Source organism: Xiphias gladius, chromosome 15 (genome assembly GCF_016859285.1).
Source record: "Xiphias gladius isolate SHS-SW01 ecotype Sanya breed wild chromosome 15, ASM1685928v1, whole genome shotgun sequence".
NCBI lineage: Eukaryota > Metazoa > Chordata > Actinopteri > Istiophoriformes > Xiphiidae > Xiphias > Xiphias gladius.
In genome coordinates, this window is record NC_053414.1 from 20,607,204 (window position 1) to 20,628,305 (window position 21,102).

The 21,102-nt window shown below is 41.3% G+C and overlaps 3 protein-coding genes across 7 annotated transcripts in view; 2 read left to right on the forward strand and 1 right to left on the reverse strand.

The window, feature by feature from the left end:
• Positions 1–4,889: 4,889 nt before the first annotated feature.
• On the forward strand, positions 4,890–11,738 carry LOC120800579 (CCN family member 1-like). Its single transcript, XM_040146781.1, has 6 exons — positions 4,890–5,070; positions 6,046–6,259; positions 7,069–7,316; positions 8,265–8,406; positions 8,801–8,982; positions 10,002–11,738. The coding sequence occupies exons 1-6, from the start codon at positions 5,020–5,022 to the stop codon at positions 10,305–10,307; spliced, it is 1,143 nt and encodes a 380-aa protein (XP_040002715.1). The 5' UTR covers positions 4,890–5,019; the 3' UTR covers positions 10,308–11,738.
• Positions 11,739–11,745: 7 nt separating this feature from the next.
• Positions 11,746–18,489, reverse strand: LOC120800578 (ATP-dependent RNA helicase DDX39A). 2 transcript variants are annotated; one of them, XM_040146779.1, is made up of 10 exons: positions 18,357–18,489; positions 17,207–17,414; positions 16,859–16,986; positions 15,440–15,716; positions 14,995–15,113; positions 13,937–14,068; positions 13,585–13,694; positions 13,032–13,176; positions 12,503–12,650; positions 11,746–11,924 (listed from the first exon to the last, which is right to left on the reverse strand). In XM_040146779.1, exons 2-10 carry the CDS (start codon positions 17,412–17,414, stop codon positions 11,908–11,910), a joined length of 1,284 nt encoding a protein of 427 aa, XP_040002713.1. In that variant the 5' UTR covers positions 18,357–18,489; the 3' UTR covers positions 11,746–11,907. The 2 variants fall into 2 exon arrangements, with proteins under 2 accessions (XP_040002713.1, XP_040002714.1); XM_040146780.1 differs by lacking the exon at positions 18,357–18,489 and adding an exon at positions 17,589–17,609.
• The window catches only part of evi5l (ecotropic viral integration site 5 like), a 37,575-nt gene continuing 34,443 nt past the window's right edge, over positions 17,971–21,102 (forward strand). For 3 of the 4 annotated variants that reach the window (XR_005708996.1, XM_040146776.1, XM_040146778.1), the window contains exon 1: positions 20,303–20,708. The gene's annotated coding sequence lies outside the window, so the exon portion shown is untranslated. Of the gene's footprint in view, positions 18,010–20,302; positions 20,709–21,102 lie in introns of those variants that run through there. The other variant, XM_040146777.1, reaches the window with a different exon arrangement.

Genomic DNA, 21,102 nt, shown 5'->3' on the forward strand with positions numbered 1-21,102 from the left:
TGACCTTAAAAGTGGTATGGGTTGAAATACCAGCAGTCTGTTTTTGTGTGAAATACCATACTGCCAGACTGCCAGAACCCCATCGGGGCAGACCAGACCAGGCAGCAGGGCACTTGCTCACTCCTCCCCTTGAAAAAACAAACTCTCTTACCATGAAACACCTGTCACCCCCTCCTTCTCCACACTTCTCCTCCTCCCCTCTGACTTTGCTTCTTTCTTCTCTCTCTCTCAGTCTCTCTCTCTCTCTCTCTCTCTCTCTCTCTCTACCACCCCGTTACCTACTTTTTTTCACTGTTCTTTCCTCTGGCCATTTCCTGTTTTCCTACATCAGCCCTTTCTCATAAAGCTGTATCTCCCTTGATGTTTTTGTGTATCATGTTGCACCTGGTGTGTATGTCTCAGGCAACAGGCCATGTGAGAGAAACAGTACAACACTGGGCCATTCAGCTTCTGACATCACTTTGTTTTTCTAGTACTTTTCTAGTCTACTTTGTATTAGACGGCTATCTTTAAATCACCTCAGTACTTCTAGTCACCGTTTTGTTCCTTCAGGGGCATCATATAGCCACAGAAAGGCTCGGGTTAATTCACCCTGAGGTCACCTTATTAAAAATTTATGACTATCAGTGGTGGAATGTAACTAAGTAAATTTACACTGGCACTGTAGTTAAGTATTATTTTGAGGTACCAGTGGTTCCCAACAGTTTTAGCTTATAACCTCTTACAAAAATCAGTGTCAGTGGGGCTCCTCATCTTGTTTCAGATGTATGAGTTTAAAGTTGTAAGGTGGCTTCATTTAAATCACTATTTGAGGACCAAAAAGATCATTTATCCAGTTTTCTACAAAAAACAGATACAAGAGAGAAGTCCAAAAATATGAATACAAATTTGTGCAGGAGAACTTTGTTTTTACCGCATTCCTCCCTCTCAATAATCATCTCACAGCCTCTCAGATTCATCTTTTGACCCTTTGGAGGGGCCCCACCCCTGGGTTGGAAACCACTGGACTTAACTACCAAACTGTACATAAAGTAGTTAAACTAGCTCCGCTTTGACCAGCTGCAGCGGTAAAATGCTGCTTATACACTGATGCGTCATGTTAACAATCTAATAGTGCCATATGTTTATCAGTCAGAGTACATTTACTTTTGCTACATTAAGTATATTTTGCTGATAATACTTTTGGGCATTTACTTAAGCAGCATTTTGTAATGGAGTATTTTTGGTAGTTGTACTGGTACTTTTAAGGAAACCACCTTAAGACTTATACACTGAAATTAATATTATTTCTAAGAACCTTATTTTATGGCAAAACAATATTCCACTTCCTGTTTAAATTAGGAGTGAACTCACCCCAACTGCGACTCACATCTCCCTGGATAGCCTGGCCTGCATGAACAAAGTTTATAATTTTTTCATACTGCAGATGAAATAGAAATAAAAATAAAAGTTCTCACAGACAAGTGCTTACATACAGTCAATTATTTTCCTATATAAAAATGACTGGTCTACTTCACTACCAGTTTTACATCTTTGTCATAGTAAGGCTCCTGTGATTCAGATCCTTCTCGTTCAGCATCAGTGGAAAAGCTGAAAACAGAAGCAGTCACAGGACTTTCAGAACTCCCCCTGTTCCATGACCACCAGTGGATTAAAATAGATGGGCCATGACTTTGTCTCCTTGGACACACCATAAGAGCCATGACTGACAGCTTCCTGAGGTGGTTTCCTTTTTTAAATTGAGAGTCATGACTCCAGTCCACAACCTCTGATGTGTTTTTCAGTGAAACTCTAGTCTGACAGGTAGCTGCAGAGATGGATGCTGGTTGTGAAAGTGGGCTAACCATAATTTTTTTTAAAGCCAAAGTAGATCCAAGGAAGGAAAACACTAGTTGAACACACAAGTCAGTTATATCGGTTAAGATTTAAGACTGTATTATTTTTCTGAGTTTGTTGTGTAATTCAGGTGGAGCTGTTCTCTAGGTGGTAATGTTTCCTGTGTTGTGGAAAGAAGAGTTTGACTTTTTCTGTCAACATGTGCAGTTCGATGCCATTTTCATATCTGTCCGTTAAATATGAAGCTGTAGCCAGGATGCGGTTAGCTTAGCTTAGCTATGTGCTTTACTTTTTCTTGGCTGGGAGCAGTGACTCTCTGGAGTCTCTGCTGGTTGCCTGGCAACTGCTGCCTTAGCTAAGCTAACTGGCTGCTGGCTGTGGCTTCGTACAGTATAGACATAGACAACGAGTGAGAGGCATCAATCCTCTCATCCAAAGCAGCGGTCACAGCACAAAGTGAAATTCGTGGAAGCTTGGTGACGTAGTGACTACGCTCACAGGGCCAGTTGGTGAGCTACAGTTAACTCTGGCTAGTGCTAGTCGGTCAGAATAACTCTGTATTTTCTCTCTACCGTTCATACTCCTCCCAGTCATGTTGTTCACCACAGCACACCCTTTTGTTCAATAAAAACTTAGGGAGGAGGGAAAATAAAGATCATCAAGCTAATGAATTTTCTGAAAGTCAGTTAGAAAACTGCCAGTTTGTTCAGTTAATTCAAAAGATATATTTTTACCATCGTCTCCTGTCTCATAACTGCCTGCAAACAATTGCTCTTTTGCGGAGCGTATTTTTCTGAAACAGAGGAAGTTAAATAAAAGTAAATGAGAAAAACACAGCTAATAATATACAATAGCTTTCCAACTCTCTGTTCCCTCAAAGCTCACCACTACCCAGACAGCTTGGCATTGGTCAATGGTGCAATTTCACGTCAAATTTCACAGAAGTTTAACTCTCCATAGGAATTAATTGATTTTGCCATTTTCAAAAGTGGTATGACCAATGCTTAACTCTCAGCAAGAAAGAGAATGTATTTTCAACAATGTCAAACTATTCCTATAAGAAATGCTTCGTCAACCACCATATCACCTGGGCAAAGTTTTCTATCTGTATGTTGGTGGGTTGAAGACGCTCAATCCCACCTTAGTGAATAAGATTGGTTTTGAAAGTAATGTAATTACTCATTTAAAAGCTCTTTGCTTTTATGAGGGAAACATAGGTTTCTCAGAACTGAAATCAGTTCTGTGAGTCACATATTTTGCAAACCTGCCAAAGGCTGGTGAAGATTTATTTTTGGGGAGGAACAGGAAAAATGAACAGCTGGGGATGTTTGCTGTGTGTGGAACCTAACATTCATCTATCTCTCCCTTGTTAGGAGTGTTGGTGTTGTAGCAACTGCAGTAGGACATTGATGAGACCTGCCAAATCACCATGGGCTGTGCCGTTGTACTCTCAAACTGAAGAGCATTGCTTGGCAAGGGACTGTAAACACCTAACATCTGTCACATGGCAAAGTCTAAATATTGGGTGAAAACTTCTGAGGAAAAATTGGTACTTCATTTTATATAATCTAATTTATATCTAATCTTTATTTTCAAGATTAATAGATGTTATCTACACAGCTATACACTGTGCAGTATGCAGTAAAAATACTTTACGTTACAATCTCCATAGACTGGGCATAGCACAAGTTAGAATGAAATAGACAGAAATGCAAATACATTTTAAATAGGAACATTACGAGTAAAATAGTACAGTAAGTACAATACAGAAAGTAGTAGAGTGTAAGCAAGCAGTTACGAGTTGATATGGTAATAAAGCAGATAACAGCATGTGAAATAAGGAAAAAAAAAAAATTTATTTTATCAGGGATGATGCATAATATCATGCTCTAATAGCACCAGTTATAGCTAAAAGCTCATTTTCGTTGAAACAGATGAAAATTAGCTGGCAAATCATTGGCGAATCAGTCATGGGTGAATCAATTACCCTTTTTAAGCCTGAAATTGTATATGGGGTGTTGATCATTACCTCCTGAATGACAGTTGGGTTTAAACTAATTCACTAGCACAGAGATTTCCCTGCACCTCATATAATCGCAGCCCATGTGAGAAACCATAGGAGATGCTTGGCTTTTTAAGTCTGCGCCAGAGGTTTAGCAAGTATGGACATTCATAACAGGAACCTAACTTCCAAACCTCTGCATATCACATTTCTTCCATCAAAGGAGGTCTCTGTGTTAGGGCAGGTGTGGCTGAAAACCTGTGGTTGAAAAGGAAGACAGCAGAGGAGGAGGTGGAGGAGGCCAGCCCTCATATGAGCTGACCTTAAAACAATAATCCTGCTTTCACCCTTGACTTGACCATTCTTTCCAAGTGATCATATCCTCATCATTCCCATGTCAGCACCATGTGGTTAGAAATAATAGTCAGAAACAGCCAGGCGACCTGAATTCAAGATGAAGCATACAGAGAGCAAAACAATCAAAACCTACCTTTGAAAACTATGGAAACACATTTTCTCAGACTCTGATGGACACCGACAAAGAGAGGTGTGTTCTTTCACTCTGACAACTGCTATTATCTTACTATTTTCTTAATACACTCCACTTTAATTTTCTATCCTGGCACCTACATTGGTCTGGAAAAACAGAGAGAATTCCTACCCCCCCCCCCAACTAGAGGTGGAGGTCTTATTAATGTTACCAAGCTGTCTTGCCCAGCTGAATATATTTACTTAGTGTTAGGAGAGTGGCGGCCACAAAAGCAGGAATGTGCCTAAGTGTGACTTGAAAGCGGCTGTTACATTTTAATTTTTAACCCATAAAATAAATAGAGTGGTCCTGCCATTTTTATGAATGGCTGCATTCATTCCAAAGCACGCCCACCAATCAGCAAACAACCCCCCCCCGGTAAAGCCACGCCCACTTGGAAATGGCTTGGCTGCTGCCTGCACGCTGATTGGTTACAAGTGGGGCTAGGGGCGGGGTCTCTCGGATGCTCACAGCGGGTATAAATTGGAGTTTAGACAGTCTATTCCGGTAGAAAGACAAGGACTTAGTTCCGAACAGAGACAGAAACTCAGTGTGAAACGATTTAAGACTAACAGTCACTCAGTGGAGTGTATCTTAAAGATACCATTTTGTATTTATTTGTATTTTTGCTTAACCTTATCAAAGGCAAACCATGGCATTCCTGATCTACCTGACTGTACTGACAATAGCCGTCATCACACAGGTAAGATGTTTCTCTCCCGACGGAGGCTCGCGTAGCTGTGTTTGAGCCAAAAGCCTCCTTACAACAGAGAGTCTACTCAAAGATTAAGATCAGTGTAGTGTGTCATCTGTTATGGATAGTGTAACTGCGTGTGCAAATGTGATTTAACTTTGACCTCCAGGGTATGAACAGCATAAACATCTCCTGGTGTAAAGAAAACTCAGATGTATTTTTATGAGAGCTTTCAGCCACGTTGCGTCTTCAAATACTTTTTCTCTCTTAAGCCAACATCCGGTAATTACTGAAGATCTCTGTCTTCCTAAAAAGTTTGATCACTGGAGCTTAGATGGGGTATCAATCCTCTACATCTCTTTATAAAATAATGAATACAGTTCTTCTTAAGTTAGTTGTCCTTTGGGTAATAAGCGTGTCTACTCGTGTCTACTTTTTTACAGTGGCATGTTGATGCCTATGGACATGAGCAAGTTGGCTCTAGTGCCAAGCGATGACTCAAATCATGAGCCAGCAGTGGACTTGATACAAACCCTGAGCTGTCTAGACGCTCAGGGACGATCGGCCAGCAGTGACTTTATGTGTCGTCGAGGCCTAAACCCTGGCGAGCCAAAGAGATAATACAGAATCAAAAATGAATGTACCACAGCTCTACCACACAATATGATGTGGGAAGAACAGCAGCTGAAACTGGTGCACTGAACATCCCTGCTGATAACTTCAGATCTCTGGTTGCTATACAGATAGTGTGCGTGAGTGTGTGAGAATTTTCCAATCGAGGACTCTCTGTCTGTGTGTGCGTGTGTGTGTGCGTGTGTGTGTGTGTGGGTGTGTGTGGGGCAAGACTTTCTAAAATTTGGCAAAGAATTGTAAATGTTTTTCTCGTCATAGCTGTAGAAAATGTTGCATGATCCAGACACTTAACCATCTGGGTCTTGTCTGACGATGGGACCTCCCTCTCTGCTCCTCCCCTCATCCCTCCAGGTGACTGCTAGCTGCCCTGCAATGTGTGAGTGCCCTTCAGACCCCCTGGTTTGCCCTCCAGGAGTTAGCACTGTGTCAGATGGATGTGGGTGCTGCAAGGTGTGTGCTGCACAGCTCAACCAGGACTGCAGCCCCATGAGGCCTTGCGACCACCACAAAGGGCTGGAGTGTAATTACGGCAACGACGTAACCATGGCCTGGGGCATCTGTCGAGGTGAGAGAGGAAGGAACAATGTATGCTGGCAGGGAGGAATTTCACTTAGATAACAGGTGCCTTGAGCATAGTGCTACCATGGATGGAAAAAAATTTTTATTTCATATTTAAAATGAATATGGTGAATGTGACATGTTTATAAAAGTCGAGAGGCCACGAAACATGCAACAATGTACAAACAACGTCAAGGAAAACAAATATTAATTTAGCCACCTGTCATAAAATCAAAGCCGTCACAATGTGTAACCGCGCACATCCAGGAACAGGACAAGACATGGGATATTTTAATGAGTAATAGATGTTTTATGACAGGGGGTTTTCAGAGATAAAAATACACCTGCACCATACCAGTGCTGCCCCAGAACCTATGAATAGCTGGTTCTTCCAAGCTTAGGAGACAAGGAGTCTGACACTTCCTGTCTCCTTATCTCAACTGACCTTTCGATCTTATTGGTCCTCCATTTTATTTTTGTGTGCTTTTGTAAAGTTGAAGTCATTGTGTTTGTTTTAATAAAGTCGAGAAGCTTTGCTCAGCAGGGTTCATTTCAGGTGTTGAAATTACATAATATGGGGAATTCTTCTCAACATACCTGATGTAAGCAGAGTCTCTAGCATTGGTCTCTTTGAAGCATGTCCTGTCCTGTGCAAAGAGATGCTGAAATACCTGACCCACGGACTGTTCTCAGAATGTCCTTGTCGCTTTCTGGTTTATGCATAACAACAGCCAGTTTGTGTACATCTTACTGCACTTAATTCTCATATTAGTCCTTAAATGTTTTGTTTCAGCTGAGTAATATGTGTCTTTCCAGCTAAATCTGAGGGACGCACATGCGAGTACAATGGCAGGATCTACCAGAACGGCGAGAGCTTCCATGCAGGCTGTAAACACCAGTGTACCTGCATCGATGGTGCTGTTGGCTGCGCTCCCCTCTGCAACAACAAGCTGCCACCAGCTTCACCATCCTGCCCCTACCCGCGGCTGGTCCGGATACCCGGGCAGTGCTGCTTCAGTGTGGACTGCCATAAGGGCACCTGGCGCCTCCCACCCAAGCATCAGGTGTGTTATTTGATGTAATGACTGTCTCCCTTTTGCCTTTTGGCAAACCGTTTTTTGTGGATTTTGTTTCCTCTTGATAGACTTGACTGGACTTGTGAAGCACACAAGTACCACATTGTGGAGGTGCAATTCATCACCTGCCAATGTGATATTTTCTTGATAGAAAACAAAGGTGATTAGGATGAAAGACACACTTCTACAAAACAAAACAAAATCAGATGTGAAAATACATCTTTTTTCCATCTAACAAGTAGCAGTAGCCCAATTAATTAAATATTTTTATTTAGGCCTGCGACTAAGGATTACTTTTGATATCGACTGATCTGCCGATTATTTTCTTGGTTAATCGATTATTCACTTGGCCAAAAGAATTTAGGAAGAACTAGAAAGATCCTAAAGGATTAACCAAGTATCAAAATAGTCGCAGATTATTTTTCAGTCTACTATTCATTTCAGCTCTGAACTATAGTATGTTGGGGGTTTTAGATGCATTTAATATAAGTACATATACTCAGCTCTACACATCGGTAGAAACAGAGGACAGAGGTCATATAATTCAGTCTTATTTGAGAGGAATTTTGAGATACAAATACAAGTCACTGAACTGCCCTGCCCTCTCTTGGCAATGGAATAAAGACAGAATAAAAACTTAAAGAAGTTGTGAGAAAATTTGCAGAAGTTTGGAAAATTTGTCATAAATCTTCCTCTTTCTGACAGATAAGACCGTAACTGTTTACACAGACTAGATACTGTTCATCAGGCGCTTTAAATCATGACAGAGATTCATGCAGGTACAGAGGAGTAAAGTGTCTCTCCTCTGACCCATCAGCCTTTGTAATCAGGGCGTCGTGGTGATAACAATGTGAAAAACACACAAAAGCTAGAAATGGCCGAGGCACAGATGAATCCCCAACAAACAGCAACGTCTCACCTTATCTCTTATCACAGGTGCCTCCACCACAACACCTGCCCAGACCTGAGCACCATCCAGCCTCCCACCAGCCTGAAAACGGGCTGGTTCTGGCCAACGAGCTTGCAGATGTCAAGTCCAGCGGCTGGGAGGGTGAACATGGCTACAAACACCTGCCTGGTGAGAGAAAGAGACACTGAGTAGACAATTTTTTTTTTTTTTGTGTGTGTACACGTTCGGGGTCAACTAGTTATAAAACGGGTGCTAAATTTCACTGACACTGAAATAATAAGCAAACAATGCATCATCACAACGTTAAAGGCAGAACACTGTCTTCTTTGATTGCTTTATGTATGAGGTTTGTTGTTCATAACACTTTATTCTGGGATTTTGCAATGCAATTAATACAACAGTAATCACCGGAAATTATTGAATGCTGTTTTTTCCTCATGCAAACCTTCAAATTTATCTTGTGACCCCTTAATGGGGTTCTGACCACTGTTCTGATTGTTATGTATCACTTTTCTTTTTCTCCCTCCTTTCCACCCTCCTCCATGTCTCCGACGCTCCTCAGCGTGGAACCATCTGAAGGAAAAGAAGTGTCCAGTGCAGACCACAGACTGGTCCCAGTGCTCTCGCAGCTGTGGGATGGGCATTTCTTCTCGAATAACCAACAAGAACCCTCAGTGTAAGCTGGAGAGAGAGACGAGGATCTGTACCATACGGCCGTGCCAAGGCCTGACCCTCCCACCCAAGGTGAAGTAGATTGATTGACCTGAATTAAAGGAGAGGGAGACAGACAGACAGAGAGCATAGTTCACGTATTCCCATTACTGCCAAGATAAGTTCTTATCGCAACAACTTATCTCTTACATAGTAAAACCTGGATACCTTGTGGTAACAGTTACCAATAAGGATTTATTTCAGCTCTTATCTATCCATGTCTGGCTACACAGGGAAAAACAATCCCTGCTTGTTTTAATTTTTGCCCTGCTTCCTTGTTTGCCTCTCCCAACTAAAGAGCAGACACTGAAAATGTCAAATCTGTGTTGCAAAGAATAAAAAAATTAGATGCTCTAGCCCTGAGTAAATATGCTCTTAGTGCCAAAGCCATCTTTATCCCAAGCTTAAGAACAGAGATTATCTTAGCGGTACTTTCGGGAAGCGCCACATCCAGTGGGAACTGGGCAGTGCTGGTTTACTCAGCGGTGTTTTGGTGGCAGGCAGGCGCCTTTTTAAATATAGTCCCCCACCCCCGGCATTCCTGCCAAGCAACTGTCCATAGCTAGGCCCCGTCTGTGTACTCAGAGTCGAGGGAAGTGGTGTGTCTATATTAATCCTCCATGTTGGACACACACTAAGAGCTCTTTTCTCTGCTCTACTGAGTTAAAAGCACAGACAGGTGTTGGTGTGTTTAACAGAGGAAGACACTCAAATGTTAAATAAATGTTTAATCTTTTTAATTAATCACTTAAATCTAAATATTCCTTATTTCTCAATTCCTGCTTTGGTAGAACAAGTTGAAGTCTGGTTCTCTTAATGTGAAACTAATGAGTTTGAGTACAAAGCCGCTTAAATCTGCTGTTATGTAAAAGGACAGGGCAGATAAAAGTCAAAGCTTATTAGGTTTTGTTTTGTTTTTTTTCAATGGTAAAAATCATCATATAAGCTGTTTTGGTTAATTTTGCTACTCAAACCTACTCGGAACAACACTTATTAACACTTATAATCCACACTATGTCACTCATCTCTTTGCTTTTATCATCCAACCACAGAAAGGGAAGAAGTGCTCCCCAACCCAGAAAGCTCCAGAGCCTGTCCGCCTATCCTACGGAGAATGCATGAGTGTCCGCCTCTACCGGCCCAACTACTGCGGTGTGTGTACAGATGGACAGTGCTGCTCGCCACGCCGCACACGCACTGTACCTGTGACCTTTGTCTGCCCAGATGGAGAGCACTTCCAGAGGTCGGCCATGTTCATCCAGTCATGTAAATGCAGTGACGACTGCGGCCACCTTAACGAAGTGGCCCTCCCTCCGCAGCACTGGATGTACGGAGACACGCACAAGTTCATAGACTAGTACTGAGGAGTTTTTTGTTTGTTTGTTTGTTTTTGCTTTTTTATGTGAATGTGATGAGGTCAACTTTATTGATGAAGGAAGAGGCTTCAAGACGAGGGGCCATTTTTCTCATCTGGCTCCAAGTGAGTGAAGACCACAGGCACCCACCTGACTCCAAAGACTGCAGGCAGGACGGGCCGCCTCGGTTTTATCCACCATCACGAAGGCAACCTTTAATGTGACCGGAGTGGATTGTACACTTCCCTGCTCCTGTTCAAACAGACGTGGGCCCTAGATTAGAGCCCTGAAGCGCCCCTGGACTTCCTCCACTTTGGACTGATTGACTGATTCCTGGTTCAGTTGTGGAGGATTTTTTAATTTCTTTTTTTTACCCTCAGATCTGCCTGAGAATAGGAACGCTACAAGAGCAACAAAGCACTTTGTTTGGCACTGAAATTTACTGAACTATAACTTTGACAGCAGTGCATAAGGATCACCTCACCTGCATCAATAGCCTCACATACTGTGATGGTAATGACTCCATATCCCACAATGCACTGCAACTTCTCAGTGACAAGCAGCAAAAGAATGACTTTTGCAGCTTTTATGTAGAAAACTCCGGAGTATGACGTAAAATGCGGACAAAGACTGTTTTTAAATCAAAATTTATGAAATCAGCATGTTATGAACATAAACACAGACTGCACCAATTGTGCTTATTTGACATGCTGACATGTCAAGCCATCTAAAACTTCATTTAAACACAGCAATGAATGACACGGTTTACTCATAACACAGACAATCAAATGATAAGTTTACCTGGGACTGAAACAGGCGTCAGCGGGGACTGGACCAATGCCAATGCATTTCTAAAGACATTTTATTTCTTGTTTTGTGCATTAAATGCAGCTTAGAGAAATGTCTAAGTCCTGTTTTTCTTGAATTTAATTTGGATCACACTGTATTCTGTTAATGCATTTTCTTTTTTATGATCCAAGTTTGTACTATGTGGTGGTCCCATTTATCCACTTCTGTGGCTAAATGGGACCACCGCAGTGTAGCTGTTTTTGTTAGTCCATCCATGTGATAAAACTGGCTGCTGGCCTCAGGTTTCATGTGAGGTTTTATTTTAATTCAACTTGTTCAGTTTCAAATTATCCTCCCTGGCAGCCTGTTCAAAGTCATCAGTTGTATGGGGAAAAACAGTGGCTGTCTTCAAACTATAACGATAGCGCCCTCTGCTTGTGAGAATAATTGCCGACAGTCAAAATTTACAACACAAAGTTTGTATTTTATATGATACTGTTAGTGTTTAATGTAACATCTGACATACTTATATGGGAAAAATTAAATCCAACACTGGCAAATGAGGTATAAAAAGTTTATTTCTTTAACCAAAACAATATGTCCATGGTTTTAACGAGAAAAAACACTAAAACAAGCACCCTGCAGAGACATGTTAAAATAAAAAGAAATGTTTTATTATTATGAACTTGCCAACAAATCGTGGGAGGAGGACTTTAAAATAACATTTTTTATTTTTTTATTTTTTTTTTGCCTCCACCAAAATACAGCAACACCAAGGGTCACACACAGTCTTCACTAGAAAGACACTTCAGACTCATCTGGACTGTTCAACTGCGAAGAGAAAAAGAGGTTTTAAGATGTGGGATTATTACAAAAGGTGTAGAAAAAATATGTTCTGTGCATTCACACGCAGCCTATCAAATGGGGCAACAGTTTCATTTACTTATGTACAGTGACTTGTTGCCTCTGTATCATAACACTTTTTAACCGGATTTAGTTGAATTTTACCCCACAGTCCTGTGACTAGATTAAGATGACCTGCTGACTAGTATCCTGTGATTATGTTAACCAGGTTTTTAAACACTGCACAGACAAGTCTTCAACTCCTGGAAATAGCTGCCAGTCTCTGTCTTTTCTACCACAGTGAGTTTTGAACACACTTTGATTTCTGGCTGCGTGGCCACTGCTTCACTTCTCTCCAACGTTTTCTCCCCAGTGACAAGTGCAAAAAAGCCTTAATGCATCCAGCATGTTAACAGTTAAGACATGATATATACATATATAAACACCTATATGGATTACTCAAAAAACCTGTTAATTACCAGGATACATATAAATAAACTTGGTTACTGAAAGGTGGGTATCTTCTGGCCAAGTGTAAAACAGCTGTAAGTGACGAGAGAACTTACTGTAGGAGGAAATATCAATCTCCTCTGGTAGCTCTGCTACATTGACCTCAAAGCGGTCTTGGACCTCATTCAGGGTCTTGGCATCTGTCTCATCTGACACAAAGGTGATGGCCAGACCTTTGGTCCCAAACCTGCCAGCACGGGCCACCTGAGATACAGAGGAAAAAGTCTGAGCTCAAAACAGGCTTTACTAGAAGGAAAACAGAAATGCCACCAAGTTTCCATAAAAAGAAAGTTGGTTTAGTGTAATGGACAATTGTGTAAATTTTGGAATTATTTCTGACTATGAATTTCTCCATGTATTAGATTACAATTCCCCGATTATATGGCATTCACTAAACACAACCCCACATTGAAGCAGGTTCCTTTGTCCTTTTACAGATGTCATTTATAAAGAAATCAGGATTATTTTGTAAATTTGGTACAAGCTACAGCTCCCTGTATGTGATTTTTCTTTGTTTGCTCTGGAAATGAAAATATACACATCTTTGATATAGATAAAATTAAATTATATTATAGCTGGACTGACTCTGTGAAGGTAAGTGTCAGAATCCTCTGGCATGTCGTAGTTGAAGACGATGTTGACTCGCTCAATGTCCATGCCACGGCCAAACAGGTTGGTTGCCACCAAGATCCGCCGCTGGAAGTCTTTAAACTGCTGATACCGGGATAACCTGGGGGGAGGAATGAGAAACAACAGGAAAAGGAATAAGTAAGATAATATTCCAAAGCATTTTGGAATAAATTTTGTCACACAGAACCAATAACTTTATATAAAGATGGACGACGGGTATCCACTTTCTCCCACTGTACAAAAATGGAGATAAAATATCCTGGATACATAATTTGAAGCCAGAGTCTGCGCAGTAGTGATCGGCGGGTCGAGCCCCAGTATCAAGATCCCGCCCATACACCCACCCGACTCAATCACGAGCACACACACAGCTGGCTTACCCTTTTGGGGAGTTGTCACGTCGTCAATCTTTATACAGTGTCATTGTGCTAACGTCACTGAACGTAGCTAAGCTACTGTTGAATTCAAAGTGTGAAAAAAAGACTATAATCACAGAGAAATTATCTACCTCTCCTCCTGTGCCATGCCCCTATGGATGGCAATAGCAGGGAAGTTCTGCTCCACCAGCAGCTGAGACAGAGCCACACAGCGATGCACTGACTTCACAAAGATCACCACCTAACAGGAACCAAAAGAAGAGGCTTGCATATTTTTACATGGAAAGGCATAGACACTAATGAGATAGATAGGCTGAAAATAACATACCTATCTCCCTCTAGAGGACAAGAGACAAAACTCTGAAATTATTTGTGAAAAAACAAGGCTGCAAATTAATATTTCTTAATTATATTTCATAAAGATTTAAAATACTTTAATATGTACATAACGTATTCTGACTTATCTCAAATTGCAAACTATACCTGGTTGAACTCGAGCACATCGAGCAGGTCGAACAGCTTTCGGTTCTTCTCACTGTCCTTCAACTTGCAATAATACTGCTGTAAGCCATGGAGTGTCAGCTTGGTCTCGTCATCCACAAACACTTCCATCGGCTACACGGCAAGGTAGAGGAGCCAAACATTAGTCTCACACACAAACACGCACACACACACCTCTGCAGACCACATCAGAAATATAATAAGCAAGAACCAAGAAATCTTGTAACACACAAATGAACAAACGGATAAGGACAATAAAGTGAGGGGAAAAACTTGATCAGAGAAGTCAGAAAAATTCCACCCGAAGTTGACCATGGTTCATGTTCTGAGCTCCACCTATTGCAACTCTACAACTCCATACAATTTTCTGAACTTGCACCAATTTTGAACAAATGAACTTTGCCTGTTGGCTCACTGAATCTGTTCTCCTCGACTGCAGCAGAGCCAGGAGGAGTGACTGTCCTGACCGAGCAAAATCTGCCGAGGAGGATAACTTTCCCCCTCTGATATGGCCACTTATGACACTGACAGCCACAAGTGGGCAAAGCTACGAGGGGATTCACTACAAACACTGAATTACCTAAACTATCTCCTTTGTGGTTTACACATAACAAGAATACCTGAGAGAATCTTAATAATATGGATAGGACATTGATAAAATAATATATATAATGTATTTATTAAGTAAAAGATATTAAGCTTTACAATGTGGTAAAACAACCATAACCCTGGTGAATCAGTTTCTACGCCCTGGGAGACTTCACTGAGAGCCAGACTGTCTTTTTCAGAGAGGTCATCAGATCACAGACTGAGCAGTTCCACTGACGGTTAAGCCTTGTTCAAGGGCACCTCAGTGGTGCTGTTGCAGAAAGACTAACAATGCCTAAGACCACTTCTTCCACTGAAAACAGATCTTTTTGGCCAAATCAAAATGATGTATCGATTTTCATTCACATAAGAATCACTCTTAATTTACATATTGCTGAAGGAATCACAGTGGGTGTAATTTGAAACATCAGGGAATCTTGACGATAACTCACATCCTGCATGAACTTGCGGCAAACAGGGCGGATCTCCTTGCTTAGCGTTGCACTGAACATCATAACTTGCTTCTCATGGGGTGTCAGCCTGAAGATTTCTTGGACATCACGCCTCATGTCTGTTGCAAAAAACAAACAGTAGTCCCAAAATTGCATCTTCATTCTTCTTTGTATACAAAAAATAGAAACAACTTTAACATGGCTCATTATCTCTAAGTGTCAGGCAGCAATTTCTCAAGCTAATTTTTAAATTTAAAAAAATATATATGCATATTACTACATTTACTCTTAGATAACAGTGAGATTATAATCTCACTTTCATCTAAGAGTAAATGTAGTAATAAGATAACATAATTTTTATCTTACACACTAACCACAGTCCTTCACCAAAGCTACTTTTTTTCTTAGCAGTCCTCTGTAAAACACTTCTGTTTCCATCACTCACCCAGCTGCTCCAGCATCTTATCACACTCGTCAAGCACAAAGTGTTTTATGTTCTTCACACTGAGGGTCTTGTTGCGGATGAGGGCTAGGATACGTCCTGGAGTTCCCACGACAATGTGAGGGCAGTTCTTCTTCAGGACTTCTTCGTCCTTCTTGATGGCAAGGCCACCAAAGAACACTGACACCTTTACACTTGGCATGTACTTGGAGAAGCGCTCGTACTCTTTGCTGATCTGGAAAGCCAACTCTCGCGTGTGACACATCACAAGGACAGACACCTGGCATATAGGGAATGAGGACATTAGTCTTATTAACTGCTTAGTCATACTTAGTGTGTCTGGTGCTTTTGGGATGCCAGCCAACATGTTTTACTAATCCAGGATTTCATTGATTTTTTTACCGGACTTTATGGACTTTTTGACAAATATTTCAGAAATATTTTGGTGCTGTTTGAAAATGTTAATGTTGTTTCAGTAATCATCCTAACATTGTAAAGTTTCATTCATAAAACCCAATCATCATGAAAAATTTCTAAGGAGCAAAATTAAATAATGAATTGTTATTAAAATGGAGATTGCCCAACATTTCCTGTCATCTGTCTACTGTTATTGTTGGGCATAACTTGCCAAAAAAAAAAAGTAAAAGAAAAAACATGAACTCTCAGGCCAAAATTGCTAGAAGACAAAACTTGACTGGTTAATGCTGAAGCTGAGGGCAGACAGGAAGTGCTGTTTGTGATAACAGTTGTGGCCCACTAGTAAAATAAATGATAGTATAGTGGTATTACTTCTGCAAATCATAGTAAAAAGTCATAAAGTAAATTCCACACCAATAAGCCCATTTAGGCAACTGGCTTCAATAATTGGAGGCAGACGTGTCAGAAGTGCTTTTCCACACAATGAAGCCGACAAAAAACTTGGCAATCAATGAATCTGCTGTTGCTGCTGCTGTTGAACAAAATAAACACGGCACTCCTTTCTTTTGCACAAAGAGCACACAGTCTAGTTTTATAGATGACGTGTTTTCCAAACAAACTCAGAAAAAGGCACTTTTAAAACCTATAAGATATTATTGACAGGATACAAACGTTGTGTGAAAAGAATTGTGTGAAAGTTTTGCTGTCCGTTTCACCAAATCCCACTCTCTCCAAAAGCTTTGCACACATGGATCCATTTTGTTTTCCTAAATACTAACATTTGTGTTAGAAAACTGCATACCTATCCATACCTAATGCAAGAGGTCTCAGGTTCGTGAACTAGACTCGAAATTTTCTGACAGTTACAAAAAATAATCCAAATTTATATAACAGAATCACACCATTGTAAACACCACCTAGTCAGTATACAGATCTATAGGGGAGGTGTAATGACTCAAAATGGTTCAAAGATAAGCTTGTATAAAAGCCTAACAACCAACTCACCTGACCATCCACAGGTTCTATCTGCTGCAGGGTGGCCAGTACGAACACTGCTGTCTTTCCCATACCAGACTTGGCCTGACACAGGATGTCCATCCCCAGGATAGCTTGAGGAATACACTCATGTTGGACTGTAAATAAAACAAATGGCAAATGTAAGTGAGTGAAAATTTCAAAAACCACATCAAGATGAATTTATAATATAGGGGTGTGATAACAACAACATAGGAAAAACTAGGGGTTTTCTGTCAAAGTGTAGTTCTCATTTTATTGTGTCTAGCTGTTGTTTTAAAATGGAGAGTATGTCCAGGAGTTGTTTTGACATTTAAACAACCCAACACTGGCAGTCACCTTCTGAGGGATGCTCAAAACCACAGTCGACAATGGCACGGAGAAGCTCTGGTTTGAGGAGAAAGTCTCTGAAGCCTGAGCTGTGGATGGATACGTAGGACCCCTTCACCTCCTTTTTGTTCGCTGGGGTACCACTCTCAGGGGCTCCCTGGGGTTCCTCATCCTCCTCATAGTCCAGAAGTTCATTATCAACGTCGTTCTCGGCCATCTGTATGGACAGCATGTAAATCAGGGGGTCCCACAACTTCACTTAAAAAGCAGACTGTGTCCAATACCCTTTTATTGTGAAAGCGTAACTGAAATCAAGGCCAGGTGGCCTTATAATTCAATTATTAATTGTTAGATAAAGTAATGTAATCAGATTTTTCAAAGAGTCTAATACCTGATAGTGCCATGTTATTGTTTATACATATACCCGTTCTTGTGTCGTACTGTGAATAAGTTAATTTTAGAGATAACTGTGTGTTATGAATTCACTGATTACTAAATGGAATTAGCAGAACAAAGTGTAGATACTAACTTGATGCTACACTGATCGGAAATCTAATCGGCTGTCTCGAATATGGTTGGCAGCAATGTCCAAAGATCACTCGACTAATGTTAGAAGGCCGCAGACGCTGTTCAAGTCAAAATGAACGAGTTCTTCCGATGTGTGCAGTCTTAAATAAACATGGTGATAACGGGGAGCAATTTATCTATTAAAATTACACTGACTCAAAACGATAGACGACCGGTGTGTGACCCGGCAGAGACAGCGCACTCATCAACAATGGACCTGTCTTGAATTTCCTTCATTCAAACCGGTCAGTTAGCAAGCTAGCCGCAAGCAGTTGAATGGGACTCACGAATAACTTGTAACTAACTCTCAAACATCGTACCGATAAGTATGTGGTATTTTAGGTCAGACAAACGTAAATAATTTTTACCACTACAAAATAAATAAAGCCAATTGGCTAACTCAAATAAAAACTGGCTATCGAAATGTAGCTAACGGTATCGCAGGTAGGGTGTTAGCTACCGAAGCTAATATCGACGCCAGGAAGTATAGCTACTGTGATAAAGTATTAAAAAAATTCTCCAGTAATAACAACTAAAATGCTTACATAGTGGCGATTTTAATATAAAAAGTACAAAGGGACTAAAGTATTACCTTGCTGTGATATTTTATGTCCCACCGACGTCTGTGTGCGTGATACAAGCGAGCTAGCAAGTATTCACAGCACAGTGAGCACACATGTATGGTGTCTTCAGGAACACCTCGAAAAATATCCCGCTTCGGATGCATTGTGAACCGACATCTGCAAAAACAACGTTTGCGCGATAACAACAAAATAAATTCCGCAACAAAATTACAAGGACGCTGTTGGTTTATTTTTTTCGCATCATGTCATGAAAGGACAGAGCTTTGAGCTGTAATTCATTTAGACATTTATTTTATCAAATAAAAATCATATATGGTTAAATACGCTATTCACATCAATAGTTGGCAGGGCTTACAGATTTTTCGCCACTTAAATTGACTTATGGGCAACACTAGAGTCAAAAATGCCAGTTCTCCCATAATTTATACTTATGGCTGTCCAAATAGTCCGGTCCAAATTCTGTAAGTCATAGTTACGGTATTTGAAACAACACCTGAAGGCATCAGTCGCAGGACAGCAGCAACTGTACAGAAACAACACCGTCGAGTTTTCTATAGCTGTGATTAGACAACATCATAAAGGTCAGGAGAAAGGGTCAGAGCTGTGATTTTTTTTTAATGAAATGTAATTATGCCTTATCATTTCTGTGGAAAGAATTATGTTGTAACACGTTTACGGTGATAGTTTTGTTCCTGTTTGTTTTTATAATATAGTACAGATAATATGATGACTTTATCCATACATCCACATCTTACCCTAGGAGGCATAAGGAACAATTCAAATTATTGTGCAAGCCATCGCCATAGAAGATATTAAACTGTCAGTCTATGAGTGTTGGCGCAATGTTACCCACACAATACTGAGAATTTACAGTGTATGCCTGTCGCAAGGCGCTAAGAGCCAGTGGAGCTGCGATATCCAACGTGTCCACTTGATGGCAAAAAAGTAACTATTTGTGTTTGGGGAGGTGACAGAATGTACTTCAAAGCATGCTCATGTTTGTTATATGCCTCAGAAACAGGCTCAGAGCAATCCCTCAAGATCTACTTATGTGAGAAAACACATCAGATCTGAGCAGAATTTAATTACCAGATAACTATCTTCATTGCTCCGACTGTGGAAGGTTACGGGATCAATTCTACATTTGCAAATCAAATTCAAATGGAGGAGATGAGTATAAGGACACCACACTCTTAAATATATGAATATTTCATCCTGGCATAGCATAACACTATTGTTTGCGAGAAATACAAAGACAGCTTTTATGATACACAGCTTGTGCAGCTCATAGGAGACCTGAAGCTCATGTCCATGGGGTTAAGTGGGATTTGGCAGGTGTTGGAACCCTAAGATCCGGTGCAGCGGTACATATATACCCATATATACATAGTGCCGGTCAATTGGGGCCCAACAACAACTTTTTGCTGCCCTGGGGCTCCTTGGAGGTTCAGCCACGGTGACCAGCAATAGTGCTCATTTCAGGACAATTTTCTATCAGTTTTTACACAGATTAGGTTCTTCAAATTTTGGCTGTAAGCTGTCAGGTAAAACCCATGACTATAACAAAGATCTAAATTAAGTTTAAATTGGGCATTAATTGTTTGATAAAAGAAGTAACACAGAAAATAGCAATAAAGAGTACATGCCCTTGTAGTTATGACACGACTACAGTTGGTTGCTATGGTATAATCAGTCACAGAACCGGGGATTGACTGAAACTATGACATTTTTGTCACATAATTAATGATTTAGTTGCCATACACAGATAAATCCGTTAAAACCGACACTGCTTCATGACACCTGCGGGTTCCGCCTTCTCGCAGAATAAAGCTCTACGGTGGTTGGATCTCGTTGTTGTCCCCCTCCAAAGCGATCAGTCCGGGCAGGCCATTGGTCCGCCACCTGCCAATCACATCTCATTCCGCAACGCGATTGGTTCGTGCCGCCTCGTGCGCAACAGAACCCAGAAGACGCCAGCCATTCTGTGCGATTCACTCGTAATGATTGATGCTGCCGTTTATAGCCTCCACCACATCCCCGCTGAATCGCAGGCTACATCGCGCGGCTGCCACGGTTGTTTTCGCGGATATCTCCGGAAAGATTGCGCTCCTCTGAGTTCGGCTCAGACGCACACGAGCCTCCACCGCGTGCAGAGGCTCGCGAGCAGCTGTGCGACGCGGCGCCGCCTCCGGGTCGAGCGGCGGCAGGAGGATGGCACTGCGTTGGACGGTGTCTCTGTGTTTGTCCTCGGCGGTGTGTTAAGATTTTAATTAGCCGACAACATACGTTTGACATTTACGACGGACCGGTTGGAGAGCGACGACGAAACGCAAGGGTTCGATTATGGAAAAGGAGTCCAGGTAAGCATTCAGGGTTTTATTTGTTTATTTGAGGTGTTAATTTTTTTTTTTTTTTAATGGAATATCAGTGTTACCGCGTGGAGTCTGTTGACGGGCCCACGAGCTTATTGGTTTGTGTCAATTCAACATAAAAGATAAATGGACCCGAATAGCAAAACACCACCGGTCCTGGTCGTTGAAGCCCCATCGACAGCAGCATCATCCGTTTGCTCCGTTTATCTCAGTGTAAAATTCCACTGTACAGCATGCCAACGGAGACACGGCCCATTCAGTAGCCTATAAACCCTATTTATTGCCAAGGCATACCGTGCTGCTGTGCGCTACCTCCATATTGTGTCTCCTCAGCGTCCCGTTCTCGCTTCTAATGTCGTTACACAACCTTGTTGATGTGGGA